Source organism: Cinclus cinclus, chromosome 11, assembly GCF_963662255.1.
Source record: "Cinclus cinclus chromosome 11, bCinCin1.1, whole genome shotgun sequence".
Classification (NCBI taxonomy): domain Eukaryota; kingdom Metazoa; phylum Chordata; class Aves; order Passeriformes; family Cinclidae; genus Cinclus; species Cinclus cinclus.
The window spans coordinates 16,183,106-16,209,576 of NC_085056.1; the positions used below are offsets into that span (position 1 = coordinate 16,183,106).

General features: G+C 48.9%; 1 protein-coding gene across 1 annotated transcript in view; it reads right to left on the reverse strand.

The window, feature by feature from the left end:
* Positions 1–6,500: 6,500 nt before the first annotated feature.
* Positions 6,501–26,471, reverse strand: part of LOC134048140 (hydrocephalus-inducing protein homolog) — a 70,742-nt gene continuing 50,771 nt past the window's right edge. The window contains exons 38-64 of the mRNA XM_062499739.1: positions 26,170–26,343; positions 24,915–25,042; positions 24,329–24,457; positions 23,863–24,037; positions 23,242–23,383; positions 20,650–20,908; positions 20,003–20,161; positions 19,387–19,574; positions 19,030–19,212; positions 18,671–18,790; positions 17,267–17,426; positions 16,989–17,161; positions 16,635–16,833; positions 15,861–15,960; positions 15,194–15,293; positions 14,539–14,707; positions 14,019–14,257; positions 13,640–13,697; positions 12,819–13,023; positions 12,219–12,451; positions 11,491–11,642; positions 10,364–10,556; positions 9,709–9,817; positions 8,862–9,116; positions 8,377–8,519; positions 7,810–8,031; positions 6,501–6,662 (exon numbers count right to left, since the gene is read on the reverse strand). Of these exons, the coding sequence (XP_062355723.1) occupies positions 6,501–6,662; positions 7,810–8,031; positions 8,377–8,519; positions 8,862–9,116; positions 9,709–9,817; positions 10,364–10,556; positions 11,491–11,642; positions 12,219–12,451; positions 12,819–13,023; positions 13,640–13,697; positions 14,019–14,257; positions 14,539–14,707; positions 15,194–15,293; positions 15,861–15,960; positions 16,635–16,833; positions 16,989–17,161; positions 17,267–17,426; positions 18,671–18,790; positions 19,030–19,212; positions 19,387–19,574; positions 20,003–20,161; positions 20,650–20,908; positions 23,242–23,383; positions 23,863–24,037; positions 24,329–24,457; positions 24,915–25,042; positions 26,170–26,343 (4,529 nt within the window). The remainder of the gene's footprint in view (positions 6,663–7,809; positions 8,032–8,376; positions 8,520–8,861; positions 9,117–9,708; positions 9,818–10,363; positions 10,557–11,490; positions 11,643–12,218; positions 12,452–12,818; positions 13,024–13,639; positions 13,698–14,018; positions 14,258–14,538; positions 14,708–15,193; positions 15,294–15,860; positions 15,961–16,634; positions 16,834–16,988; positions 17,162–17,266; positions 17,427–18,670; positions 18,791–19,029; positions 19,213–19,386; positions 19,575–20,002; positions 20,162–20,649; positions 20,909–23,241; positions 23,384–23,862; positions 24,038–24,328; positions 24,458–24,914; positions 25,043–26,169; positions 26,344–26,471) is intronic.

Sequence of the window (26,471 nt, forward strand, 5' to 3'; positions counted from 1 at the left end):
CCCAAGGTGCAAAGCTCAATTTGTTGAGCCAGCCATCTAACAATGACCCATCATCTTCTTGAATTTGAGCTGGGGGAGGGGATCTATAATAGAACAAAACAAAAACCACGCTTTTGCCAAAAGAGCTCAATGAAACCAACAGTTAACACATTTATAAATAACACAAAATCAGAGTTTGCAGGTTCCATTGATGAACAAGAAACGTCAGGTGTGACCTGTGATCCCTCTGTTTGGCTCAAGCCTGTGTACTTGCTTCTACAGTCTCCAACTCATCAGCACGTATGGTTTGATGTTTTTTGCTGGCATCCATTTAATTCCTGCACCTGTAGAGACGCAAGCATACCCTTTCCCCCCAAGTTATTAATTGGAAAGGACCTTCAGTTTGTCCTGTCTCAGGGTTTCTAACTAAAACAGGAGACTTTTCTTTCAATTTTGCATGTGTATTATTTGAAAAATGTCTAAAAATTGGTGGATCAGGTTCTGCAAAAGAGCTGTTCAAGAAATTAAAAACATACAAAGCTTTTGCTCGTCTGTGGTGTGACCTCTACCCCCCCCCTTCTGTTGATCAAGAATATGTTTTAATGTTTGATGTGACCACTTAATAATTGCTTGACTTGTGGGAGAATGAGGAAAACCAAAGATGTGACAAACACCCCAATCCTTTAAAAATGTGGCCAATTTTTGAGATATATATGGGAGACCATTGTCTGTGTTTACTTCTTGGGGCACACCCAATGAAGCAAAAGATTGCAAAATCATTGACAGGCATGATTATCTGTTTCACCTGTGTGGACAGAAGCAAAACTGCACCAGAGAACGTGGCCACTGAAAGATAAATATATTTAAATTTAACAAAGGAATGGTATTTAGTGATATCTGTTTGCCATAACTGCAGGCTTTGCAAACCCTGCGGGTTGACCACTCCTGTAGAAACAGGAGGTTGCACAAGCTGACAATCAGGGCAAGTGCTAATGATACCTTTAGCTTGACTTTTGGAAATCTGAAATATTCGCTTAAGTGTTTGAGCATTTTGATGAAAAAGGCATGACTCACTTTTGCTTGTTCAAGAATGTTTGGCAAAGTGTTTGAAATAACCATTGTCAATTTGCTCTCCCTGGTCCTACTCATCCCACTGTTCCTGATAATGGGCCAGGAGCTGCTGGCCTTCTTGGCCAACTGGGGACACTGCTGGCTCATGTTCAGGTGGCTGTCGAGCAGTCCCCCCAGGGTCCTTTCTGTCTGGCTGCTGTCCTGCCACACTGTCCTCAGTCTGTAGTGCTGCAGGGGTGGTGGTGGCCAACATGCAGGACTCAGACTTGTTAAACTTCATGTTGTTGGACTCAGACCCTCTATTCAGCCTGTCCAGGTCCCTCTGAAGAGCCCTCCTACCCTCCAGCAGATTGATACTTGCTCCCAGTTTGGTGTCATCTGCAAATTTATGGTCCCACTTCTTTTTTAGTCACTTCTTCAACGCCATTCCTCTCCCAGCTCACAGCAACACTCAACAAACCAAGCTGAACAAATCTAAACAATCCAAACAACAGCACAGAGAACCAACTTTGATCCTTTAACCCAATAACCTTTTGGCTTCAGCAAAATATCACCTCATCCCTCACAATCCACTCTTTCCTTTTATTCTCCTTTTTTGCTGAAGTCCTTGATGTAATTATCCTGTCTGGCCAGCATAAAATTACTCCTTTTGCAAAGCAGTTATAAATAAGATTAATCGGTCTTTTATTAGGTAGGTGTTACATTCAGTCTATTTAAAAGTTCCTGATTTGTCAGTTCATGTTGCTGTCCATAGTTCTCCTCCAACTCAAGTGAAGTGAGTTGCAGATATACTTGTATGCAGTGCCTCCCATCAGCAGTTCCATCCGCGCTTGCTCGGATGAAGCAAAGCTCAGATTGTAACTGTGGCAACAGAAATGACCTTCCTCATCCATACCTGCTTCCCAAGTTCTGTGCACTAGAACAGCACGCTGTAGGGATATAGAGGTGAAGCACAGAAGCCATGACACTCCACCCAGCAATTTCCAGAGTCTTGGAACATCATTTCCTATTCCTCTTTTGTCAAGGTCTGGTATGATTTCTATTCCCACTGCTCAACACCCGAGAGATTGCAGCCCACAGTGGAGCAAAAGTCTCGCCGGTGGCAAATACAGAGGTCAGTCCAGTCTTGCCCTTGACTATTTACTATTAAATCATCTTTTGAAGATTAACTTTCAAGGGTCATTTCCTTGTACCACTGTCCAAGTTTGGGGAGGAGCATCCACTGGTCCTTTGACTTGAGAGGTGTGAGACCACTCCTTTTCTGCAGTTCTGATAACTGTTTCCAGTTGTTAAAAGTACATGAAAGGGACCTTTCCATGCTGGTGTTAAGGTATCGTCTTTCCAAGTTTTTATTAGAACCAAATCTCCTGGTTTTGCCTGGTGTATGTGAAAGTCTAGAGGTGATGTTGGGATAACAACCCTTTTCTTCTAAGATCCATGTAAAAATAAAGTGTAATTGCCTGCAAATAACTTCTGAGATAGAACTCATTAGTTCCAGCCATTGGCAACCCCCCCTCCCTCCCCAGATAAGGTGACCCAAATAACATTTCTTAGGGAGAAACTCATATGTCCTTTCTTGGAGCAGTTCTCATCTGTAATATTGCTAATCTGATTTCAGTCATTAATTTGAAAATATGGTTCTTAAGGAGAGCATTCATTCTCTCCACACATCCAGAGCATTGACGGTGCCACAGAGTATGAAATTTCCAATTTACGTCTAATGCAGTACGTCTAATATAGAATGTAAATTTTTTGTAGTAAAGTGTGTTCCCTTATCTGAGTCCATTCTTTCAGTTATCCCATATCTGGGAATTATTTCTTCTAATAGCATCTTGGCCATTTTGGAGGTAGTTGCAGCTGAGTTAGGAAAGGCTTCTACCCAGTGGGTGAGGTGATCAGCTATTACAACAAGATACTTCCATCTCTGGAGTTTGGGAAACTCAGTGTAATCTATTTGCCTATTTTGAAAGGGTCTAAGGGCTCTTCCCTCACTAGGGTGTATTCTCATCACTTTCTTCTTTCTCTTTGAACAAATCAAGCATTGTTCAGTCACTATTTAGCTACTGTATAGACACCCTCACAGCAATAAGTTTTTAAGAATTGATGATGACACAGTGCTTGAGCTCTTCAGCGTATTCCTTGGTGTAGCTTAATTAAAATTTCTCTAGGAATTGCTTTATTCATTATTTGCCTCCCTTCCCTGCCTGGCTGGGACTGGAACTACACAAAAGGAAAAGTGCTTGCAGCCAAGAGAAGGCTGTGGTTGGGTATCTGGTTCTGTTTGTTGTTGCTGCCAGTGCTGCTGCTTGTTTGCCTGGTTATACATCCTAGAAAAGAACTGTTACTCCTTTTCCTGTATCTTTGAAACTAAGGGACTTTCCAGCAAAGTTAGAATAATTTGGAGGGAAGGGGGTCATATTCTCCATTCCAGGGAGGTCCTGCAGACACCTGTCTTTCCAACCAAGACAAGCTGACAATTAACAATTTATTGCCAATTGTTTAATTAACAATTAATATACAACTAGTTAATTAATTTAGGTAATTAAAAATAGGATAAAGGTGTTCACTGGAGCTTGCAAGGGTAGCTGCAGAGGTCTCTGGTGAAGGGTGGGAGACCATCAGCAGCAGAAGACACGATGTTGCTGGCTCCTGCTGGATGCTGCAGCTAACACAAACGCTGTCACTCAGGTGTTAGTTTCCAGTGCACCTGCTTCTTGGGTCCTTGGCCTTTCTCTGTCTGCTGTAACGCAGAGCGTTTTGGTTTATCAAGACTCTTCTGCTCCCGGGCTCTGCCTTTCACAATCACCCGCACCTTCTTCTGAGTTGGCTTCAGGTTAGAAATCCTAGGAAGAAAGGGACTGGTATTAGCCAGATGAACATTTCCAGCCAGCCACTTCTCTGTCTCCTTGCACTGCACACTGTTGCATCCTCCCTCTGTGCAAGTAGTGAGCAGCAAATTAAACAACTGCACTCGCTGCAGGGAGGCTGCAGAGGTGCAAGGGCAGCAACATGACCAGCTAAGTGCCTGGGGACCAGCCACAGCACATGGGGTTCCATGTGGAGAAGCAGGCCTTGCTTGTTCCAAAAGGAAGCAGAGCTAGGGACTGGCTGGTCCCCGTATGTCTCGTTACAGATTTTGCAACCCTCCAGGAGCTTAATGTTTCATAGAGTGTCTTTTCACAGCGTCTCCCTAGCAAGGCCAGATGATGATCTTTCTGTGCTTCTCTGGGTGTTTTGCTGCCTCTCTGGGGCTGCCTGTCTCCAAGCCCACCTCCCCATCCCAGTCAGAGGGACTGAAGGGAGGGTGTTGGGGGATGAACCAGGCTGTGCTTGGTGATGGCCAGCAATAGGACAGGAGGCAATGGGCAGAATCTGAACAGGAAATTCCACCTGAACCTAAGGAAGAACTTCTTCCCTGTGCAGGTGACAGGTTGCCCAGAGAGGGTATGGAGTGTTTCTCACTGGAATTATTCCAGAGCCCTCTGGACACAACCCTGTGCCATGTGATCTGGGACGACCCTGCTTGAGCAAGGAACTGGGACCAGATGACCTACTGTGGTCCCTTCCATCCCATGCCACCCTGTGACTCAGTGATACCCATCCGAAGTGGGAGTTCTGGGCAAGTGCGTAGACGTTTCCCACCTGCACAGCATGGTGGTCTCAAACTTCCCCACGCACTTTGGGGAGAACAGCACGTGAAAGATCTGCTTTTGGTCAGGAGGGATGATGCCATGGTAGGGGTGGATGGAGAACAGTGGCAGGTCATGGATGACATCTGGAAAGATTTCCAGAGAGGAACAGACACGCTGCAAAGAGAGGTGCTTCTGCTTCGAGCGGCGTAGCTTCTCTGCGTGGTCCTTCTGCTTGGGCTGCTGCTCCTCAGACTGCTCCTCCTGCTCCTTGGGCTGCTCCTGCTGCTGCTGCTCAGAAGGCTGCTGCTGCTGCTCAGAGACATGTTGATCCTTGGAGTGGTGCTGTTTCTTGGAATGCTTCTTCTTCTGCTTGGAATCCAGCTGCTCCTCCTCAGAAGACTGCTGCTGCTCAGAAGGCTGCAGTTGCTTAGAAGGCTGGTACTGCTGCTCAGAAAGCTGCAGTTGCTCAGAATCCTGCTGCTGCTGCTCGGAATCCTGCTGCTGCTGCAGTTTGGCAAGCTGCCGCAGCTGCCGCAGCTCAGAAGGATGTATCTCAAAAGGATGCTCCTGCTGCCACCAGAAACGACGCAGCAGCTTTTTGCGATGCCTTAGAGTAGCAGAGGAGAGGAACTGACCTGCAGAGAGGAAGATGACACCTTTCAAAGACAAAATCCTATGTTGCCAGCAATTCTGCCTCCTGCTGCAGGTAGGTGGAAGAGAGCTGGGATGCACTTGGAGCATCTCTAGCTGAGTATTTTCAGCAGGAAATAGAGCATCTGGGAGCAGGGTCTCTGCCTGCAGCACACACTCCTGTGCCAAAGGAGAAGAGTTGGATTTAGACACTGACTTTACATTTGCCCTGGAGTGGGGAACTGCACACAGACAGTGGCTGCAGGGCAGCTCACTCATTACACCATTGTTTTTCCTGGTCTCAGACTTCTCAAAGATGACGTGATGTCCCCCTTTCCAGTCCTGACTCAGCGTGTGGCTCTCCCCAGAGACTGGCTCGGCTCCTTTACAGAGCAGAAGTGGCAGAGCAAGAACAGAAGAGGCTGAAAGCAGAGGGGGCAAGGACAAAACTCTCCAGCTGCAGTTGGGAAGATGCTGATGAAAGTGGACATGTGGACAAGGATGCAAAAGCAATTCATGTTTTGGGGTGAAGTGGCAGAGTCTTCTCCCCAAGCCCTCAGCCACCAAGTGAAATGCCCTTACGCATCCAAGTAGTTGAGTATGGCTTCTTCACTGCTTTACTATGTGCAGCTTCCATCCAGGTGTATTCCAGGGCTATTTTCCCTGTGTTGCACATCCTGAAACTGAAAGCAAGAAAGAGGAATAATAAAAAAAAGTCCAATAAATATAAAGCATATAGTACAGTAACATTGTCTGATAGACTCCTGGTATCACTTTCTCCTCAGGAGCATCTTTGTCCCCAGGCAACCCTGCCATGTTCAGACTGCTGTCCTGGGTAGCCCAGAAAGTATTTCCAAGTCTGGAAGTTTAAGATGAAAGGGCTAACATGGTGCCCAGGACGTTGAAGCTAAAGAGCCCTACTCTGGACTTTAGGTCTTGGTTTGACTGCAAACTTATTCTTGAGCAGATGAGGACAAGTGACATGCAGTAAAAACAAACCCATGGCTGGTCTCAGCAGAAAGATATGGCAGCACTGAACCTCTGCTGACCACCGTCTCCTGCTTGGCTTTGTGTGCACATAAATGGGCCTGTGCTGGTTTTGGCTGGGGTAGAGTTCTGGGAAGCAGGCATTGGCTCAGCCCTGGCAAAGGCAGCTCCCGCTCACAGGGCCCTGCTGGCCTCCAGCACTCACATGGCTGTCCTTGTCTGGTTGGGCAAGGTATCCTTGAACTGAACCACAACTGTGTTCAGTTTGAACTCGGTGTAGGCAACAAAGGCACTGAGGTACACCTCGGCCTCCTGGATGCTCTCATCCGCAGTGTAAGCTGGTTCCGGGGCTGTCTGGACCATCTGCAAACAGAGGAGGGAAGAATCACTGAGCAGAGCCCACAAAGTCAGGCTGACAAGGGAATCTCTTGGCCTCCAAGATCAGCCTCACAGAAGGACTAGGAAGGACCATTCACTTTTACTTCCCTGGAAAGATGATAAGACTGGGACTGATCTGCTATAGTAGTTGTTTCTATCCGCTGATCAAAGCAGTCACTGACTACCACAGCTGTTAATATATCCATGGAGACTATAGCTGCATTCCAGTCCCTGTACTTCAACCTTGTAGAGGGACTGCCTTTTTTCCTGGTCTCCTATAAATCAAGCAGGTCTCAAAATTTGGGCTAAGTTCCCCTGCTGGAGCTCTATGGATAGAGAACCCCAAGACTGAAGAGTTCTAGAAAGAGCCTTTTTCTTCTTGTCTTAGGAGCAAGTGCTCTCCAGATGCCATGTGTGGAGCAACAGCCACACTGCTGGGAGCTGGGGATGGGCATTTTGGGGTGTGAAAGATCTCACTAGGAAAGAGGATGATTTAGAGGCCTTAAAATGGTCCAGAAACTCGGAAAGAACCTTCACCCAAGATGAGTATGTTTGGCAATAATGACAATAAAAGCAGGAGTCTCTAGAGATGATCCTTCTACAGACTCGGCCATTCTGTCATACAGTGCCTGGGCTACTCCATGATAAGATACCCCACACAATACGGAGACCACAACCAAAATCTCTGGTATCCAGGCAGGTAAAACTTGGGAGTTTACCAGCTTATGCAGTAGAAGTGTTGTTTATCTCCACTTCAAAAGAAGAGATAAGAGTGCAGCAACAGACTTAACTCCTTGTTGGTGAAAAGTCACCAAATGAGATGAAGAGATTTCTAACACCCTAAAATGGGATAAAGTCATAAAGCCTTGTCTTCCGTTCAACATGGGCTGCAACACTTGTGCTTGTGGCACAGACTGATAGTTTGTGTGTGGCTAAAGGTCTCTTGTCAGAAGGCTTCCCCCTCTTGTGTGATTGTATGTAGTCACTGCATCTCCCCTAGAATGCACTGCTGGTGAACCCCATGGCTGCCCAATGTCCAGAGGAAGCAGGAACTGCTCAGCCAGCAGTGATGGTGTTATGGTGGTTCTTTTTGTAAAAGCTGGGTTGGCTATTTTGCCATTTTGCTCATTACCTTCTCTTTCTCAGGCCACCTGGATTCTGGGTCTTTCCTGGTGGTATCCTTCCATGTGACAATGGACATTCGGTCGTCCCAGTCCTGAGCCTTCCTTCGTGGCAGCTCAAAGTTGATATTGGTCACCTTACATTTCACAAGGTGCCTCCTGAAGGTGGCTGGGACATCTGATTTCAAGGTGACTGTGATGTCCTTGGCACAGCCAGGATGGAGGTGTCCCATCTAGGGAGAATCAGGGAGTCAAGACCAAACTGGAAGCACTGCCAAAGGCAGGACTGACAGCAAAAGGGACTGATGTGGTGAGGTGCTGTGCCAGGAATCTGCACCTCAGTGTGGATTTATGTGAAGTCTGATAGACAAAAGTGTGAACAGAAGGTGCCACCTCCCATAACGTGAAGCCTTTTCTGCAAGGCTGGCAGCCTCGGCCCAGCCAAGCCAGGGACTGCATCTCCTACATGGATGGCACTGGAAGTGGCTATCACTGCTATGTCAGGACTCCCTGCCAGCGCCCAGGAACAGCAGGGCAGGGTTTGAGCAATGGGGAAAGGCAGAGCAGTCCACGCTCACCTTGGGGGAGAACTGGAATGCGGTGTCTGCCTCCCACTCAAAGCGCATGACCTTCATACTGGTATGGTTGGTGATGGTGAAGGTCCTGCGGTAGGGCCTCCCGACAGGACAGTCCCCAAACTGGATGTGATTCACTCTGACAGCTGTTAAGGAGGAGAGCAAGAGATCTCAGTATGCAGGGAGCTCCACCCGCCCCTTTCACGTGCACAGACAGCTGTATGTTCAATGCTTCCTTGCTCCAAGCCTTCCTCCCCGTGGGAGGGAGTTCCCCAGGCCTCTCCCCATCCCACCACTTTCAGAGAAACACTCTGACACATCCCTAAGCCAGCAACATGCAGCACGGCACACGCTGCTCTGCATGCATGGCTGCCACAGCCACAGGCCACCAAGTCCCGTGGCTGACAGCCCAGGCCTGGCTAGAGAAAGGACACACTTGATCAGATATTTTCTACCTTGCTCCACCTTGGCAGCCTCTCCTCTCTTACCATCAATAATGTCTTTCTTCAGACTGCTCTTAGCATTCCTCTCCTCTATGTCTTCCTCTAATCCATCAAAGGTGAATTCATCCATGTGGCCTTCACCCACCAGCTCTATTAGGGTCTTGTTAGAGTAGATGTCTTCCACTAACAGATGAATATTCCCTTCCAGATGTTGAGTCAGGGTGGGTTTGAAAATGACATCAAACTCTGTTGATTGCCCACAATGCAGAAGGAAGAAAGGCTTCTCTGGGGGCTTGCTCTCTGCACAGCAATGGAAATCAGAGTTAAGTGATACAGCTCTACAGAGGAAATACATCCATAGGATATATGAGGAAGAAGAGGTTGAAACCAGCTGCCCTCTAAGCACAGGTTCTACCCCCAGTGGTTCCAGATCCTCTTCCTATGTTCACAAGACTGCCACCTCCAAACACATCAGCACTTAGAGCAGCTGAACCACACGTTGATGCCCAGCTGTCATTCCATCTGCTTCCAGCCAGTTCCAGCCATATGGAAAGCTGAGCCAGAGAGTGCTTTTGGCTTCTGCTGGCTGTTTGTGTGCTCAGGGGCTGCATCTGTTCCAGCTGGTACCTTCCCAATGCAGCAAATACCTCAGAGGGTCCACTGAGGTAGTGACAGTCCCCCACAGCTCAACCCACCATGTCTAGAAGAACTGAACAACTTCTTACAACTTTCTAGGAGGAAACCCTGCAAAAGGTCCCCAAGAAAAGCTGGGGGGACAGAGAGCCCAAGGAAAGAAACTGTGTCTAACTTCTGGCTGCTGCTCAGAGAAGCCAAGAGCAGGGCACATGTTTTCCCTCTGTGCATGATCACGCTTCATGGTTAATAAATTTACCATTTCCAACGCAGTCCTCTTCCACATCTTCAGTGTAGAAACTCTCCAGTGTGGAGCCCCTGCCTTTCAAGAAGAACGCTCTGTGCTCATCCTCCAGGTGTAACATAAACTGAGAAAAGGGAACAGAGAGCACAGTGATACTGGTGTGAGTACAGGATGGCACAGGGACTGACACTGCAGTGCTGCTGGTCCCGCAGGGGAACCCAGCACCTCTCCCACTACAAACAGCCCTCAGCACAACAGTCAAGTCAAACCAGCCAGGAAAAAAGGGTGTTCAGAGGCATTTGGATAGAACTGACACAGAACCGAACAAGACAGGAAGTAATGAGCAAAATGTAATTAAACCACAAGCTTACTTAAAATGTAGCAAACTGGGATCAAATACAATCTAATGGAACTGGGAAATCACACATGTCCATGAGAACAAAAGGTAACCAGAGACAGGGGGGAAAATACTCCACCATCTTTCCTGTGTTCAACTTAAAAAAGAAAGACTGGAAGAAAATTTTCCAAGAACTCCCTTCTTGGATGTCAGTCACTTGCTTAAAAAGAATTTCTGACACCTCCTCCTATGTCTGCCATGTTTTTTGAGACCCTTCCCCTGTGCCACAGGCATTTGTTCCCAAATCAGACCATTCCTTGAGCAGGTTCTCACCTTGACAGGTACGATGCCATTGTTATGGATGACCAGGGGGAGCATCTCTGAATCCCCCACCCGGAGTCTCTTGAAGCGCAGCACAGCATTTCCCCTCTTGCTGCGAGCACTTGGGCACACGACTGTCACCTGTGGCTCATGCCCCTTCCCACTGATGGTGAAGGTCAGGGTTTGGGGCTTAATTTTCACAGAGCTGCAGGAAAGGCACAGAAACAATTTCAGCTGGCACTAACCCATTTCTCACTGGGCAAGTGAAGCAGCAAGGGCCACCCACAATGTTTTCCCTGCCTGGTGCTCCTGTACCCCACAACACAGCCCCCCACCAGCCTCTTCCCAATCCACGCAGGGCCATTCACAAGAGGAATCTGCTCCAAAGAGCCAGAGACTTCCACAATAACAGTTAATAATTTCACTTAATTGAATCATGCAGTACAGCAGGTAAATAATGAGGTACTAGATGAGATATGGCAAATCCCCTGGCTGCAGTGAGATGAGACATCTGCAACAAGCAAAAGCACAGCAGAAAAGCAGTACAAAAACAAGAAGGCAAAAGCAAATCATTGTCACCATGAATACAGATCGTTTCCAAGAACAGTATAAAAGCAATTGCTTATTAACAATTAAGACTTCTCTTGTTCCAATTCAGCCACTAAAGGGCTGAGGAAGGACAGGTCAAAGCCCCACTGCAGAGGTCCCAGGGCAGAGGAACTGGGCTCCTCTTTCATACCAGCTCCAATCACTCACATAAAACAGCTTAATGAATGTCAGGGAATTACAGAGGATCACTTAATTTTACAGAAACTAAGAGGAAATTGTGACTGATGACTTGCTGGCATCAAAAGTGCTTCATCTAAGCCTTTGTCCTTGGAAACCCGCAGCTCAGCTGCAGCACATCTCAGTAACTTCCAGTTGGCTACCTAATATTTCTGTGTCTTCATAGTTCCTCCTCCAGGCTAAACCATCAGCCTCATTTTTCTGCTCTTTCTAACAGTTATTGCCTCCCATGCCAAGTACTCTGCCTAAGGCTACTGAAAGCATTAGAGCTAACAAGAGATCTGTGCCTTCCCAGTGGAGAGGCAGCTATCTGAGTGGTGAGGTCTCCCCCAGTATTTTGCAGGGTCATTTACCTTTTTGGGATGACAAGGGAAGCCTTGAAAGTACAACTGTAGTTCTGCTTATCCGGTGGGGTGAAGGTCACTGTAGCAACGGCCTTGGATGAGCCGGGAACAGACATCTTGTCTGGACACAATTTGAAAATGTTGTTGATAGGGTTTTTTTCCTTGGGAGAACATAGAGAGGAATGTTAGGAGAAAACACCTTTCAACATGACACAGTTTTATTCATAAATGCATTACTGAGAACAGCCCCAGACAGTGTGTCATCCTTCCTGCTTCCCGAGGCAGGCTCCCTCTCTCCCAGGGAATGCTGACCTCGTGCTAAAGCATTGTGTGTTTTGAGTGCTGGCAGCTGCCCCAGCATATATGGAAGGTGGCTACTGCATGCAAAAACCCTGCAAATAACCTAGAACTGGCCTTCAAATAGAAGGAAAGCCAGGGAAGTCCTCTGCTTTGAGGGCTGGCGTGTCAGTTTGTAACAGCCCCTCTCTGAGTGTGCTTCCAAGAGAGGTTCAAGAGGATTCATTTCTCCCACTGAAGACCCAGCGGTGTGAACCAAAACCTTGCCCAAGACACACAAACTTCAAACAACTGTTCCCTGGCTCTGCTGCTGTCCCCTGCAGTTTAACCTGCACTAAGCTAGACTAGTCTGGGCCACAGGAAGCAATCCATCTGGAGAACAAAACAGGCTCTCACACAGCCCTTAGAGGGCAACCATCACCTTGGCCTCCTGATCTTACCTTTCCAGGCAGGGGTTTGATGGAGAGGACCACATCACATGGCAGACCACTTGCATTGTAGATACTGAAATTAGCTTCAGCCTCTTGCCCAACCAGAACCTTGGTGAAGACAAATTTGTTCTCATCTCTGACAAACAGACCTGTGCCTTTCACTGACCGCAGCTTGCAGCTGAGGTTGGTGCTGCTGCAGATCGGGTACTCCTCGAAGGTTAACGTGACATCCTCAACAAATCCTGTGGATAGACCAGAGGAATGAGCATTGAGAGGCGTCCCTGATGAATTTATCTGCACCCTGCTGGCCTCTCAGAAGGCTTGATTAGCCCTTTCTGCCCACGTGACTGCTGAACCCAGGCTTGAATGGGGGAGCTGGCTGTGAGGATGGAGCTCAGTCATCCTCAGAAAGCATTGCTTTCCTTTTATCTTTCCATGCATCCCTCTCAGCCTGGGAGGGATGAGTCCACTGGTGGACCTGCAGAGGGCTGGAACATCTGAGGAGTTTAAGGTGGGACACCAGGGCAAGTGTGCCTCTCTATCCTAGCAGCAAGTTGAGGTGCTGATCAGCAGCAGGTGTGACCAAGGGAACCTGTGCACAGGACGTACCTGGGAGGCAGGACTCGGCAATCAGGGTAAAGGGAATGCCCAGGGGATTGTCCTTGGGGTTTCTGCCCGTGATGTCAATGTAGAGCTGCTCTTCACATGTCCCCTCCTGCCCTGAAAGGCATTCCACTGTGATCTTCTGCTGGCCCCATGGAGCAACAGAGCCGGAGCAGGGGGACACTGTGAACATGCCAAGACTGAGGTAACCCTGCAGAAAAAGTTCCAGGAAAGGCTGATGGCTTATAGCTGTGTCCTGAGCACCCAAACAAAGAGTATGTCCTGCCTTGGCCTCCAGCTGGGCCCAAGTACCCAGTCCCAGGGCAGGGAAGGATGAATCCATGGCCCAAAGGCTTGAGACCAATAAGCCAAGAGGATCTGCAAGCCTATCTGAAGTGGCAGAGAGAAAGGAGCTTGACTGTAAAGAATGAAGGTGGTAGCTGTGATCCTTCAACCTCCAGAGGTAACACAGGAGAGCAGAAATTGCTGTGAGAAATTATGTAAGAGAGGTAAGGGACTGGGAAGAAGAAAAAGCAATGTGTTCTGAGCTCTGTGGACTGAGAGTTTAGTGGGGGATGTTTTTGCTTCTGTGGTGTTCACACACCTATGCTGGCTAGCAGCTATCAAACACAGGACCTGCTCCCCTCTGTTGACCCCACAGCTCCAGGTCTGAGCCAAAATACAGGACTGTCAGTGGGACTGAGCAGATCCTGGACTTCATCCTGCAGACTACATCCCACCCTGTGGTGATCAGCCCCCAGCCTGGGCACAGCAGCATGTTCTCACATCCCCTGCAGCAGCACTGCTGGGGAGCAGGAGTCACCCACCTGTGAGGAGCTTGATTTCAGCTTTGAAGCCAATGCAGCAGATTCCCCTTGGTTTGAACTGTGGAGAAAGCAGAGGTGTCTTGTCATGCTGAGCCCCCCTGCCTTTCTCTGAGGTCAAAGCTGGCTTTCCTCCCCACAGAGGAAAGCCTTCCTGCTGCTGATGGCTCCCAGAGAGCAGCCTGCAGCACCCAGTGCTGGACAGAGCAGCTCTACCACCAGCTTCATAGTACACATGGGGATACCAAGGAGATGTTTTGCTCCCTCTCCCCAAGCCAGGGATGCAGATGGATGATAGCCCAGGTCTCCTGGCTGCCTGCCACATACCAGCCATGGGGTGGTGCCTCCTCAGACAGGAAGGGTGGTGCAGGGCTTCTCATACCTTTTGCTTGCCAATGCAGATGCATCCTCGGGTGCTTGGAGGATGTGGAATTTGAAGTTGAGCATGCCTTTGTTCTCCAGAAGGACAGTCTGGGTCTTCTTGGTGCCCTTGAGCATGGCCCCAAAGTTGATGGGTGAGGCAGGCTCAATACTGTACTTGCTGTACACAGCTTTCGCTGTCACCCTCACTGGGATGGTGGCAACAGTCTGGCTTCCTTTCCCTGAGCTGGCATCTGTCACCTGTGTGCACAGGAAGGGGTGGTAAACAAAGCCAAGAGGCCAGCCTCTACCCCAGTCCCCAGCCTCCACCGCAGGCCTCCATCAGTTTACCCTCCCTGTTTAAGCACCTCCTCCAGAGTCAGATTCTCAGCTCCACTTAGGAAGCCTCCCAATGGTTTTGAAAGACTTTGTGTATGTAGGAGAGAGGATTCTCCAGTTAAAGCCTTCCTTCCTTTAGATACCTATCCTGTTGATGCTCCCAAAACACCGTGTGATAACAGAGCCTGGCCCAGGGGGCTCACCTGGCAGTACAGGATGGGTTTGTTCTTGACGACCATTTCCCTTGTGGGGTGGAAGAGCATCTCAACATTCACACCAGGCTGGGAGGCAATCAGCATGCCCGACTGAGGCTCAATAGTGAAGTGGGATGCCAAATCTTGCATCCTGGGACCTAAACCCTTCAGCATGAAACTGAAGGGGAGAAAGGGAAGGAATGGAGATCTCTGCAGTTAAAGTATAGTTGCCACCAGCACAGCCAGGACTTCGCATAGGACCAGAAAACAAAAAGGAGAGTCCAACTCTGCTCAGGGACTTCTGGATCTTGACAGAGACTGCAGATAATCACAAAGTTACTGCAAGAAACCTTGAGACTGAAATTTTTCATTCACTCCTTTACAGAGTCTCAGAAAGAGAAAGGAAGTGACCATCAAAGAAAAGCAATGAATCTCAGCATTTCAGTGGCTGAAATTTCTAGGGCTCTCCTCTGGATTCCTGCTGAGTTGTGAAGAACTACTGGTTTGTGGCTGGATTCTCTGGGAAAATAGTTGAGATTAGAGAGCCCAGGTTTTGTATTTATCAAGAGGTAGCAAGCATGGAAACACGTTCTAGCCATTGACAGAGGCAGAAGGCAGGCCTGGCAACCCCAGGAAATGTTCACTACCAGGCAGCTGGACTTACCAGTACTCAGTGTTGTACATCCCTTTGTTCTTTAGAGTCAGGACTTTCTTCACATTATCCAGGACATGAATGGTTCCAAATTCCAAGCTTCCATCTGGACCTGCAGAAAACCCGCAGAATAAGGTCAAACACAGTATTTGTGAGCTGCTGCAGAATACACCAGGTCACAAGCTACATGGAGGTCTAGGCACAAAACCCTTTTCAGCAAGCATCTGAAAGTGTTGAAAGTGTTTTCCAGCTACTTCTCTGCTTTCTCACTCAAAATATCTGCAGGTTTAGTACCCAAGGAACTTGGCTTCCATTTCCTCACTTCCAAGCACAAATCCTATTACTTTGTATGCTGTGCTGAGCCTGTGGCAATTGCCAATTACCTGTTCATGTCACTGTTGTTTCAAAGCTCCTAAATCCAATGAAGCTGCACACTTCGAAGTCCAGAGGAGAGAGACTTAAAGCTGTCAGTGCCCTGACAATGCTTTATTCCATGCAGCTTGCAGGGTATGTGCTTTATGTGTCCATCCCATCCCATCCCATCCCATCCCATCCCATCCCATCCCATCCCATCCCATCCCATCCCATCCCATCCCATCCCATCCCAGTGCTTTGGTTGCCCACCTCCCAAGGTAATGCAGTGCATCTGGACTGATTTGTTTGGGAGGCATCCACTGACCTTCAGGCATGTCAAGACTCAGAGAAATGTCGTAGACCTCTGCAGAGATCTCAATGTTTTCAGCCTGAACAATCCCCAGGATGTTTTCTGTATCGGAAACCTGAGACAGCAAGAAACAAATATTGTTCAGATGATTCTTTTGGTAGACAGCCTGTAAGTCCTTGTCTCTGCTGGCTGCTTCCTGTGGTGTCCCTGGCTTCACAAGTGTTGCTGGACTCACAAACTTTGTTAACCTGTTTATCTCATGGGCTGCCACAGTGGGATTCTGCTGCAGTAAAAAGCCCTATCAGCCCAATTCTTCATTCCTGAAGCAGGGAATGCTGCTGCTAAAGCATCCTTGAGAGGCACAGGGATGTAAGAACCACCACAAGAACTGTGAGGTGTCTCAGAGCAGATGGCATTGACATGCCTCTCCAATCACCTAGCACCCTCTCTGAAATGCAGTCCCTAAAGCATGGGGAACAAAAATCCAGGGGGAGAGTTTGTTGCACTATGCAAGAGGTTCAGACAAAGTCCAGGAGGAATGTAGAGATAACACTGCAGTCTGTACAACCAAACAACAGCCTTCAACCACTCACAGGGACAAGGTGGTTGTAGAGGCTCAGGATGCAGTGTCTGGTTATCTGGGGGGATGTGGATGCACTGCACGTCCTGGTAAATGCTGTGTAGAGGCAGAGGTTGGGGTCACAGCACCCTTGAATCTGTCAGGTGCAGCTCTTCCTGAGTCCATCCCTAAGAGCACACAGCTGCAGGGCAGGGCCCAGTCCCTCTCACCTCTAGTCGCAGGGTCTTCTTAATGCTGCCAATCTGCTCGGCCTTGAAATTCAGGGTCACTTCAAACTCTGAGCGGGGATCAATGATGCCGTTATCTTGTGACAAGGAGAAGGCCTCAACAAGGTCATCCAGCCCAGTGAGCTGCCAGGCCATGGGCAGTAGGGTGTTGTTTTTCAGGACCAAGGTCCTGCTGTCAGTCCTGCAGAGACAGGAAGGCACTTGGCATTAGCTGCTGGACGGTCACACCAGCCTCACCACTGAATGCAACTTGCAGCAGCTCCATCCATGCCCTGGAAACCAGGTCAAACATTTTTTCTTTGTCACAAGTCTTGGAGTGTTTGTGGGATGACTGACCTGTGCAGAAGCAGCTTGTCAAAAGACAGCTCCAGGGGGCTGACCTCCAGCATCACGTGCACCCCATGGCAGCACAGGCTGAAAACCACTGGGTCTGGGTTCTTCTCAATGCAGCAGATGAGTTTGTCTTCCAGGAAGCCAGGGGAAGTGGGGTATGCCCAAATGGTCAGCTCCTGGACCCAGCCCCACAGAAAGAAATAGAAAGAGCACTGTGTGTGAGCAGGAGGAGCAGCTCCTGGGCACTTGTACAGTGCCAGCTCTACCTGCCCTTCTCCTACCTGCTTCTCCTTTGGTTTGAGTGTCATGCTGGGAGGGTCCAAAAGGAATGTCTCTGCTTTCCCATCATTCTCAAAGGAGAACTGGACCTCTACATCCATGGGGGAGTTGTTGAGGATGGTTAAATTCTCCGAGTTGCTGGAACAGTTCTGGGCCTTGTACCTGTCCACAAAAGGGGAAAAGGCTGCAGAGGAGACTGTTGCCTTTGCCATACGTCAGGAGAGCACCATGTGCACCTGAAGAAGAGGTGCTGGAAGACCCAGTTCTAACAAACAAGTGAGGGAAATGGATGCCAGTCAGGGGTGTAGCTGTGTGCTCATCTTTGCCTTGCCTTGATGCCTTCCCCTGGACTTGGTGCCTCCACCCCAGAAGCCTGATGATGCTCAGGCCACTTCAAGAGTTTTTGATATAACGTAAATTCAAAGGTGCCTAGAAAAACAACAGTACACCAGGCACATGGGTTCTTCCCCTTCTTTCTTGGGGTGCCTTCCCTGCAGGGTATAAAGAAAGGCTTTTGGATAAAGAGTTTAGCTAATCTCTTTCATAAATTCATGAAACTGCTTTGGATTTCATAGGTTAGCTCAAAGTCTGAGAAAAAATATAAAGCATCACTTCCCAAGAGGAATGCAAAAGGATAACAAATGACTCTTCTCTCAGGTGTGGAAATTACTTTGGAGCGAAAGGGTTAAAGAAGCAAACAGAAATCCCAGAACATCGATCAACCTGGCTAAAGATTATCTGTTTCTTTAACCTATTTCAGTTTCATTTTCTTGGGTTGCCAAAATAGACCTAGCCCTCCAGAGCTCTCATGGAGACAAGAACTAAATGTTAAATATTATTAAAAAAACAAGTGACGGTAAAAATAGAAATACACAACAGCTTCAGTGACAGCGTGTTTAGGCAGACTTTACCTAGCAGTGAGGATGCAATGTCATCACAGGAAAATGTAATTCCTGCTGTACATTCCCCCTGACACCCATTGGCAGGTCAACCATAAAATCTTATTAATAGTTACAGATTAAATAAAAGGTTTACAGAACCATCTACAGAATAATTGCTCGGTCAGGCTACCTGCAGAGCTCAAAGCACTTCTAAGAAGTTCATTTCCATAGTGGTGAGTCTGAGATGTGGAGGGGGACAGAAGTTGCCCCCCCAAGTCTCCTTTGGTCTGGCAGCAGCATGTGGCTCTGGCCACCTAGGTGGCCACCAAGACATCCACCGGGTAGGCAGAGCAGCTCCTCCAAGGCTCATTTGCCTCTTATCTGCTCAAGTTCATACATGTGTGGTCCTTAAAACTCATGTGTCTCCCAGGACTCTGCTGGGGACTGCCCTGGATTGTGCCAGCAGTACAGCATGTCTCTCCAAGCATGTCCAGGAAAGAACAAGGCCCAGCAGGGAGTACATACCACTCTCTTGATTTCCCACACAGCAGAGGTCCAAAGTGGAATTTCTTTGTGCTCTCAACATATTCCTTGAAAATGATTTCATCTGTCTCCATGGTCTCCCTCCACTGTGGAAACACCAGCCTGGGCAGAGAAAGTGGGCAAGAAGGAATTATGAGATGCTCCAAGTAGGAAATGTAGTCAGAAAGCCATAACCCTTCCTGGTGGCTGAGGCACCATCTGCCTTCCCAGCTCCCAGCACAGGAAGTGATGCTGGGTGACCTCAAGCAGCACCACCTGCCCAGGCCAGAAGCACCAAGGGGCAGCCCTGGCTGTGAGTTCAGGGGTCAGCAGTGTGGGAGGCTGCCAAGGGCCAGCCTTACCGCGGGTTCTGGCTGATGCTGGGGTACACGCCCGTGCCACTGCAGGGCAGCTCGTACTGGCGCTTTGTCTCCACGAGCTCAAACCTCAGTGTGTGCTCAAACTTCCCTGGCCTTTTGGTGGAGAAGTGGACCTTCAGTTCCACCTCACCGTGGTCAGGCACTATCCATCGGTACCGTTTCAGCCTGGCAATTAAAGAGGAGGCTTCAGACATTGCTAAGGAGCAAATGAAACAAGGAGGGTGCACTGGCCATCCCGTGGAGGCACTGGCACAGGGTCACTGTGGAGCTGGGGATGACGGACCTTGTTTGGCAAGAGGACCAAGAAGCAGAGGCATCACCTCCTCCCATGCGGCTCACCTGAGGAATTCTGTGGGGGTTGAGGCTCTTTTCAGCACACTTTTGGATCTTGTTGCAGAGGAATCCTGGGGACTTTCTGTTCTGTGTGTGGAGATCTGGTTATCCTTTGGAGAGCTGTCTCTGCTGGCTGCTATATGTGACTTTGGTTGGCCCTTGGTAGAACTGCCCTTGGCATCTGGGGCCTTGGCCTAAGGGGAGAGAGAAAAGGGAGGAAGAGGTGAGCCCTGAGACATCCCCATCCTGGAAAGCAAAGCAGGAGTTGGTCAGCCAATGGAAGAGAGAATAAATAAATAAGTCCACCTGCCCATGGACCTGGTCTTCCTTATTGGTGTTTGTTTTACTTGGGACACCCCTTCTCACTCAGGACCCTCTCCTCAAAGAAGTTGATGGTTTTAAGTGATTTTTTTTTCCTTGTGTTATAGAACTGCTCTGTCTCCCGCAGAGCTGTCTCTTTTGTCCCATCCCTGACAGAAAGGAGACCTGCAGACATGGGGCCCCATCACATCTTCACTACCTCTCCACAATGATCCTTCTCCATCCAACCTGTCCCCCATGCCCCCATCTAGCCTGGTCCCTGCCCTGGCACCTTCAGTGCCAGCACCACTGGAGCACCCACCCGATTGTCTTCCATAGCAGCACCTTCTGGTGCAACAATGGTGAAGGGCTTCACACACTCTGCAGAACCCAACCGCTCCTCTGGGTAGTTGACTACGGAGAAGACAGCAGCAGGGGGCAGGGGAGGCCCTTCGGGATGCAGTCCCAGATGTCTCAGCATCTGAAACAGAACAGAAAGTCCTGTTTATACTTCTCTTACCTTCATCCTCTTTAAAGGCACTGATCTTTTAGCAATGGGGTTTTTCATTTATATGAAGTGCAAGTGCTTTGCTTTGTTATGCCCAGTGGGGTGAGCAGGCTCCAGAGCAGAGGCAAGAGCTACAAGCAGGATCGGGAGAGAAACCTCTCCCAAGTGACTCAGCTGAAGAAAACAATGACCATGAGCTGCCCTGTCCTGGGACCATTTCTAATGATTTCCAGGCTGGGAAACTCTGAACAGATGGGATACTTGTACACAGAGCACTCCCACTTTCTGCCCACTGAGGGATGGATGGTGATAACCTCCCCATCCACACAGATGCTACGGAGTCATTGTGGAACATCATCAGGGGCCTGGACAGGGCTCTGTGCCATTATCACCTAGGGGACACAATACTCCAGGGCCCATGACCACAGCATGCTCAAAATCTGAGCCTTGCAAGGTTTTACCTCATCTTTTGTTGGCAACCTCCCATCCCTCAGGATCTCCCTAATCATGGCCTTCGGATTTGTGACCTGGATGTCCAAGCACCGCATCCTGACGTGCTCATCTCTGACTGCCCCTTCTGCAACTTTGCTTTGTGTCTCCAGCTGAGATGACTGAAGACTTCTTTGGCCTCCACCTTTTTGTTCAGGCTTCTTCTCAACCTTCTCCTGAGATTTATAGGTCTTCTGACCTTTGTTTTCAGCTGAAGGCAGGGACGTATTTCTGTTTTGGATCACGGGTAACTGCACAGAACCCTGAACCTTGTCACCGTAGGAGAAAAGCTGTGTGAGGACCTGCTGTGATGACTCATAGATTTGAAACCTCTGGATCAAGTTCTTATCCATCTCAGCTGGGTACTCTGGGATTTCAGCTTCCCCCTTGTCAGGGGCTTTGGTTTCCCCCATCCCAGGGGCTTTGGTATCCTGCTTGTCAGGGGCTTTGGGCTCCCCCTTCTCTACATCCTTGAGTTCCCCCTTTTCTGGGGATTTGGGTTCTTCCTTCTCTGGGGCTTTGGGTTCTTCCTTCTCAGGGAATTTGGGTTCTCCCTTCTCTGGGGCTTTGGGTTCATCCTTCTTTGGGGCTTTGGGTTCTTCCTTCTCTGGGGCTTTGGTATCCCCCTTCTTTGGGGATTTGGGTTCCCCCTTCTTTGGGGCTTTGGGTTCCCCCTTATTTTGGGCTTTGGGTTCCCCCTTCTCAGGGGCTTTGGTATCCCACTTCTCTGGGGCTCTGGGTTCCCCCTTTGGGGCTTTGGGTTCCCCCTTCTCTGGGGCTTTGGGTTCCTTCTTTTCTGGGGATTCTGTTTTCTCCTTTTCTGTGGATTCGGTTTCCTCCTTTTCTGTGATTTCCCAGATCCTTTGGCCTTTGTATATATGCTCCTCTAGGATTTCAGTTTCCTCCTCTAGGATTTTGGTTGTCTCATCCTTTAGGACTTTGTTTATCATATCCTCTAGCATTTTGGTTATCTTTTCCTCTAGGTTTTTGGTCTCCTTCTTCTCTGGGGCTTTGGGTTCCCCCTTTTCTGGGCTTTTGGTCTCCTTCCTCCCTGGAGATTTGATTTCCTTCTTCTCTGGTATTTTGGTTTCCTTCCTCTCTGGGGCTTTGGTTTCCTTCTTATCTGGAGTCTTGGTTTTCTTCTCTGGGATTTTGGTTTCCTTCTTCTCCGGGGCTTTGGTTTCCTTCTTCTCTGGTTTCACAGACTGCTTCCCCAAGGAGGCACCCTTCTTTTCCTTCTTCTGCTTCTCTTCCTCCTTCTGCCTCTCTTCCTCCTTCCACTTCTCTTCTTCCTCTAAGGCTTTTGCCTCCTCCTCAAGCTTTTGAGCCAGCTGCTTCATCTCCCTTCAGCAAACAAAATAGAAAACATCTCTGAGAGTCACCACCAGAAACCTGGGCTCACTAGTCCTGGCTGGCCCTGCACTTTATTCCTTGACCCTACGGCCAGGCATAACCATGAGACCATTTCCCTGAATTTTCCTCAACCCACAGAGATTGGCAACACCCCAAGTGAACTGTGGAAGGGGACCTCCAGGACCAGCCAAACCTAAGCCTTGCCATTGTAAGGTCTTGACTGTGCAACCTCCCTCTTAAGACACACCCAGACACCTCCAGCCCACTGCCAAAGGCTGATCCAGCAGCTCTCCGCACTGATGACTGAAAACGCCCTTTGTCTCTTGATTTCCCAGTTTAAACCACTTCACAAATTGCTAACATTTGCTTGTCCCTCCTACAATTCTTACTCGATTCATGCAGCCCCCTTCTCCCTGGATATAGCCTGCTCCTTAATGAGAATAATCCTATCAGTCACAAAGCAAAGGCTGCAGGAACTCCTCTCCTGCAAGACAGGCTCTTGTCAGCTAGATTTCCTGCTGGAACCCAGCTGTAACCAAGGCAAACTTGTGCTATCTGCCATAGAAACAATTTGAAGCAGCCTTGTCTGTCTCCTCCCCATGAAACCAACTTCAGCCTGAGCTGAAAGAAGTCCTGATACACAGGCTTGCTTTAAGCAGCCTCACCTCCCAGCTCCACACTTTTCCTGTTTGTCCTGAGCTGGGCTGCCTTGCTGGAGCAGAGCTTGCCTACTTCTGCAGTTTCAGGGGAGCCTAAAGGACATGGGCTTTTATGGGTGGTGTCCCACCATAAGGAGAACCTTGGCAGGTCAGCATTGCAAGGATTTCATCTGTAGCAGGACCAGGACCCAAACCAAGGGTTTGTCTGTGCCCCACACCTGCCCATACCACAATCCCACTGTTTTGGTGAAGAAGGGAGATGATGAATAAAGTGCAAATCAACACCATAGACTTAAATACACTTCTACAGGCAAGCCCTGAGCCCAGCTGCCTGTAGGCAGCATCTAAACCGGGAGGGCTCACCACTAAATTAGAGAAGATATTCTATCTCAGTAGAAGAAGGTCTTTCCTCTCTTGGGAGCCAGGGAGCTAAGAGTGGCCATCCCTGTGCTGTTTCTTGCCTTTGCTATCAAACTGAGCTCAAAGGCCTTGGAGCAGGGAAACCCTCCAGGGACACTACTCTAAGCAGTAACCCATGGAGGGCTTACTCACCTCTCCCTCCGTAGATACTTTCTTCCCTGTATTATTTTATCCACTAGAACTTGCTTCTCCTCAGGGAGGGCATAATACTCATCCTCATCCATTTTCAAGATACGTTGCATGTTCCTCTGAAAAGCTTTTGCCCGCTGCAGTTCTTTAGCACAAACCAGAGGAAAAACCATGAGTGACCAGAAGCAGAGCTGGGTGCTCTGGGTCAGCCGCAAGGATTCACAGCTTTTCCCAACCCAGCCTACCATACCAGGAGATGTTGGGGAGCTCATATCCCTGCACCAAAATTCAAACAATCACCCAAACTATGGCTGGGCAGTGAGTTCCTGTGCTTTGCCTGGCTTAAGCGCACCAAGGCTGAGGACAGTCATTTGTCACTGAGCTACAGCAGTTTGCACTTGTGCCCAAACTTTAATGTTAGAGATTAGGGTGAGTCGTAAAACCTCAGATCTGAAACTCTGAGTTCTGGTTATGCTGAGGCAGAAGGTGAAAAGATTAATAAAAATGTTTCTTACAAGCTCTGCTGCAAACCCAGATACGCAGAGATAAGGTCGAGGGCTTGAGAAAGATTTGAGAGGGAGGGAGATATCTTACCTTCCTTCTCTCTTTTAGCGTCCCTCCTCTTTCTTTCATCTTCCTCCTTGGTTATCCAAGAAGCACAATCCTGATGCAGGTTCACCATGTAGATATGATGATGATTGTTGACAGCTTTGAATACACAGAGCAGAGAAGATTCCAGGCTGCTTGTGAAGAGGCTCTCCAAGCCATCAAAGACCACTCCCTTGGAGCAGTCTTCATGCTGCGAATAAAGGGAAGAGCAAGTCAGCCATTGCACGCAGGGGGCTCACAGCTGGACAGTAAAGATATGTCACAGGGTACCAGCTATCCTTGTTCAAAGGGCATTAGCTAAGAACAGCTTGGATCTGTCATTAGGCTCTGCCAACTAGGGGCATCTGCAGCTTCCCCCAAGGTTCCCTGCACACAGTCCAGGATCCTCCAGCAGCATGTACAGACCTCCTCCTCTCCAAGTCATACATCTCTGCCTGTCTCTCCAGAGCAGGAATGTCTCCTTTTCCCCCACCCCACACACCTTCAGCCTCTCACAGAAGATGTCCACCAGCAGGTCCTCGGGCAGCACACAGCTCAAGCAGTTCAGCTTTTCCCCATGACTGCTGACGATGTTCAGCTGTTGTGGTGCAGGAGCAGTGGAAACTGTGAACTGTAACATGGAGCATTGTTAGGAAAATAAACCACGGTGGAAAGCCCTGAACAATTCCCACTGCTGGGCTTGCAGCTGGGGTTCCTCACTAGTGGAGAGTAGAACAACCCTGCAGTGCAGTATGTGAGGCTCCAGGGGATGGTCCTGGAGGGTCCATGCCTTGGCCAGCAGAGACCCAAGCTTGCAAGCCCCCAGTGCAGCCTCCCAGCACTTTGCTCACTGCCTGCAGCCATACTAGCCAGGACTGCACTTCACCAGCAAACCACTTAGAACCAGTATAGCTGTCTGCCAGAGCACATTCCCAGCTCAAGTCATACCCAGCCTGCCAGCTGGGCTTGGCACTATGGACCCACATAACAGGCCCTGGCTGGCACACAGCCTCCACGGTAAGCAGCCCCTGCCCATCTCAAAAATAATGCAAAAGTCCCAGACATCAACCAGAGCAGATTGTGTTTACCTTTTTGTTGGATTTGCTGGCTGGCTCCTTTTTCTTTTGTGCTGGAGTGTTCTTGCCTTTGGCATTCTTCTTGATGATTTTTTCTCCAGAGGCTTGTTTATTCTCGGTCCGAGCAGTAAGCTTTTTACCTGCATAGGGGACAGATGGTTCAGGGGGGCTTTGAAAAACAATTAGGCACCTTTCCCCACAATGGGCACAACCTTAGGCCCTTGAAGGAATCTGGCACTTTTCCCCCAGTCTGCTGGGCACTGGCAGCACTGTTTCCCAGAAGCAGCTCCTTCCCTCCTTCTCCTACCAGCATGGTAAAACATGCCATCCCATATTTGATTTTAAAGCCAGCACTATGTCCCTCCTAACAACTGTGCATGCAGGTGACACTCTTGCACAGCAGTTCCCCTGCAGATCAAGCCAAAGATTTGTCCTTCAGGACCATTTTTCCATACACTGCACCCATCCTGCATTCTCATGTGGGGACCTACAGCCTTACCCCACTTGCATGACCTGTCTCCACTGAAATGAAATCCTCCTTGAAAATCCCAGCTGGAATCCAGACTCTTCTTCCTTCCACCAGCTCCCAACCCAGCCAGGTTCAAAACCGAGCAATGCAAAACTTCCTCCTGCACTGAGCCAGGTCTGCCTCACCCTGCAGAGCTCAGGGTACCAACTTCCCAGTAAGTTTCATTAAAGTCTTCAGTCTTACACGTAGAACAGCCCAGCATGCATGAGCTGTGTACCCTGACAGTAGGCATAGGTAAATCTCTGGACAAAAGAACTCATCTGTAACATGTCTCTCATTGGAAATTCCTCTGGGAGCTTGTCCTTCCCTTCCTCTCATCTGTGAGGTTACACTCATAATCAGTCCTCTTGTGCTTAATGAGCCACTTCAGAAGGCTTTTTCCTTGTTAAAGTGGGCAGCAGTTCTGCCTGCTGCCCACGAGGAGCAAGCTTGATTCAGCTTTGAGGAAATAAAAATATTTGGGAAAGGGACAGATGTGCTTCACCATACCTAGAAAAATGAACATGTACCAAGTATGTACCAAGAATGTACCAAGAATGGCAGCAAAGGGGCTATAAAAGAACCCCTGACTGAGCCCTTAAAATTTATTTCTTTTTTTTTTAGACAAGCCAGAGATGCACTTCACCCATGTTCCCTAAGAGACCCAAGGACTGAAAAGGTGCTGCTCTGAGTAAGCAGAAGTGGACAGTTATGGTAGGTTTCTCAAGCACTGGCTCTGGGTCCAGCATTTCTCCTTACCAGCATCATCTTGGTTTTCGCCTTTCAGCTCCATGGCAGCCTTGGTGCAAAGCTCCCGGGCGCGGCGCCCTGCTTGGCTCTGATCATTGGCGATGGCCTCTTTCACCATGGTGTCAATGGACAAGTGAGCAGTGTCATAATAGTGACACAGGGCCGCCACTATCTCTGTCTTTCCTGAGAGAGAGGAGGACTGCTTGGTGACACTTGCATATGAGGCATTACAGGGACAGGCCCTGGAAAAACCTCAAACAAGATTTCAAAGTTAAAGGGACAGTGGGAAAGCAAGTGTCCCTCTGGGGAGG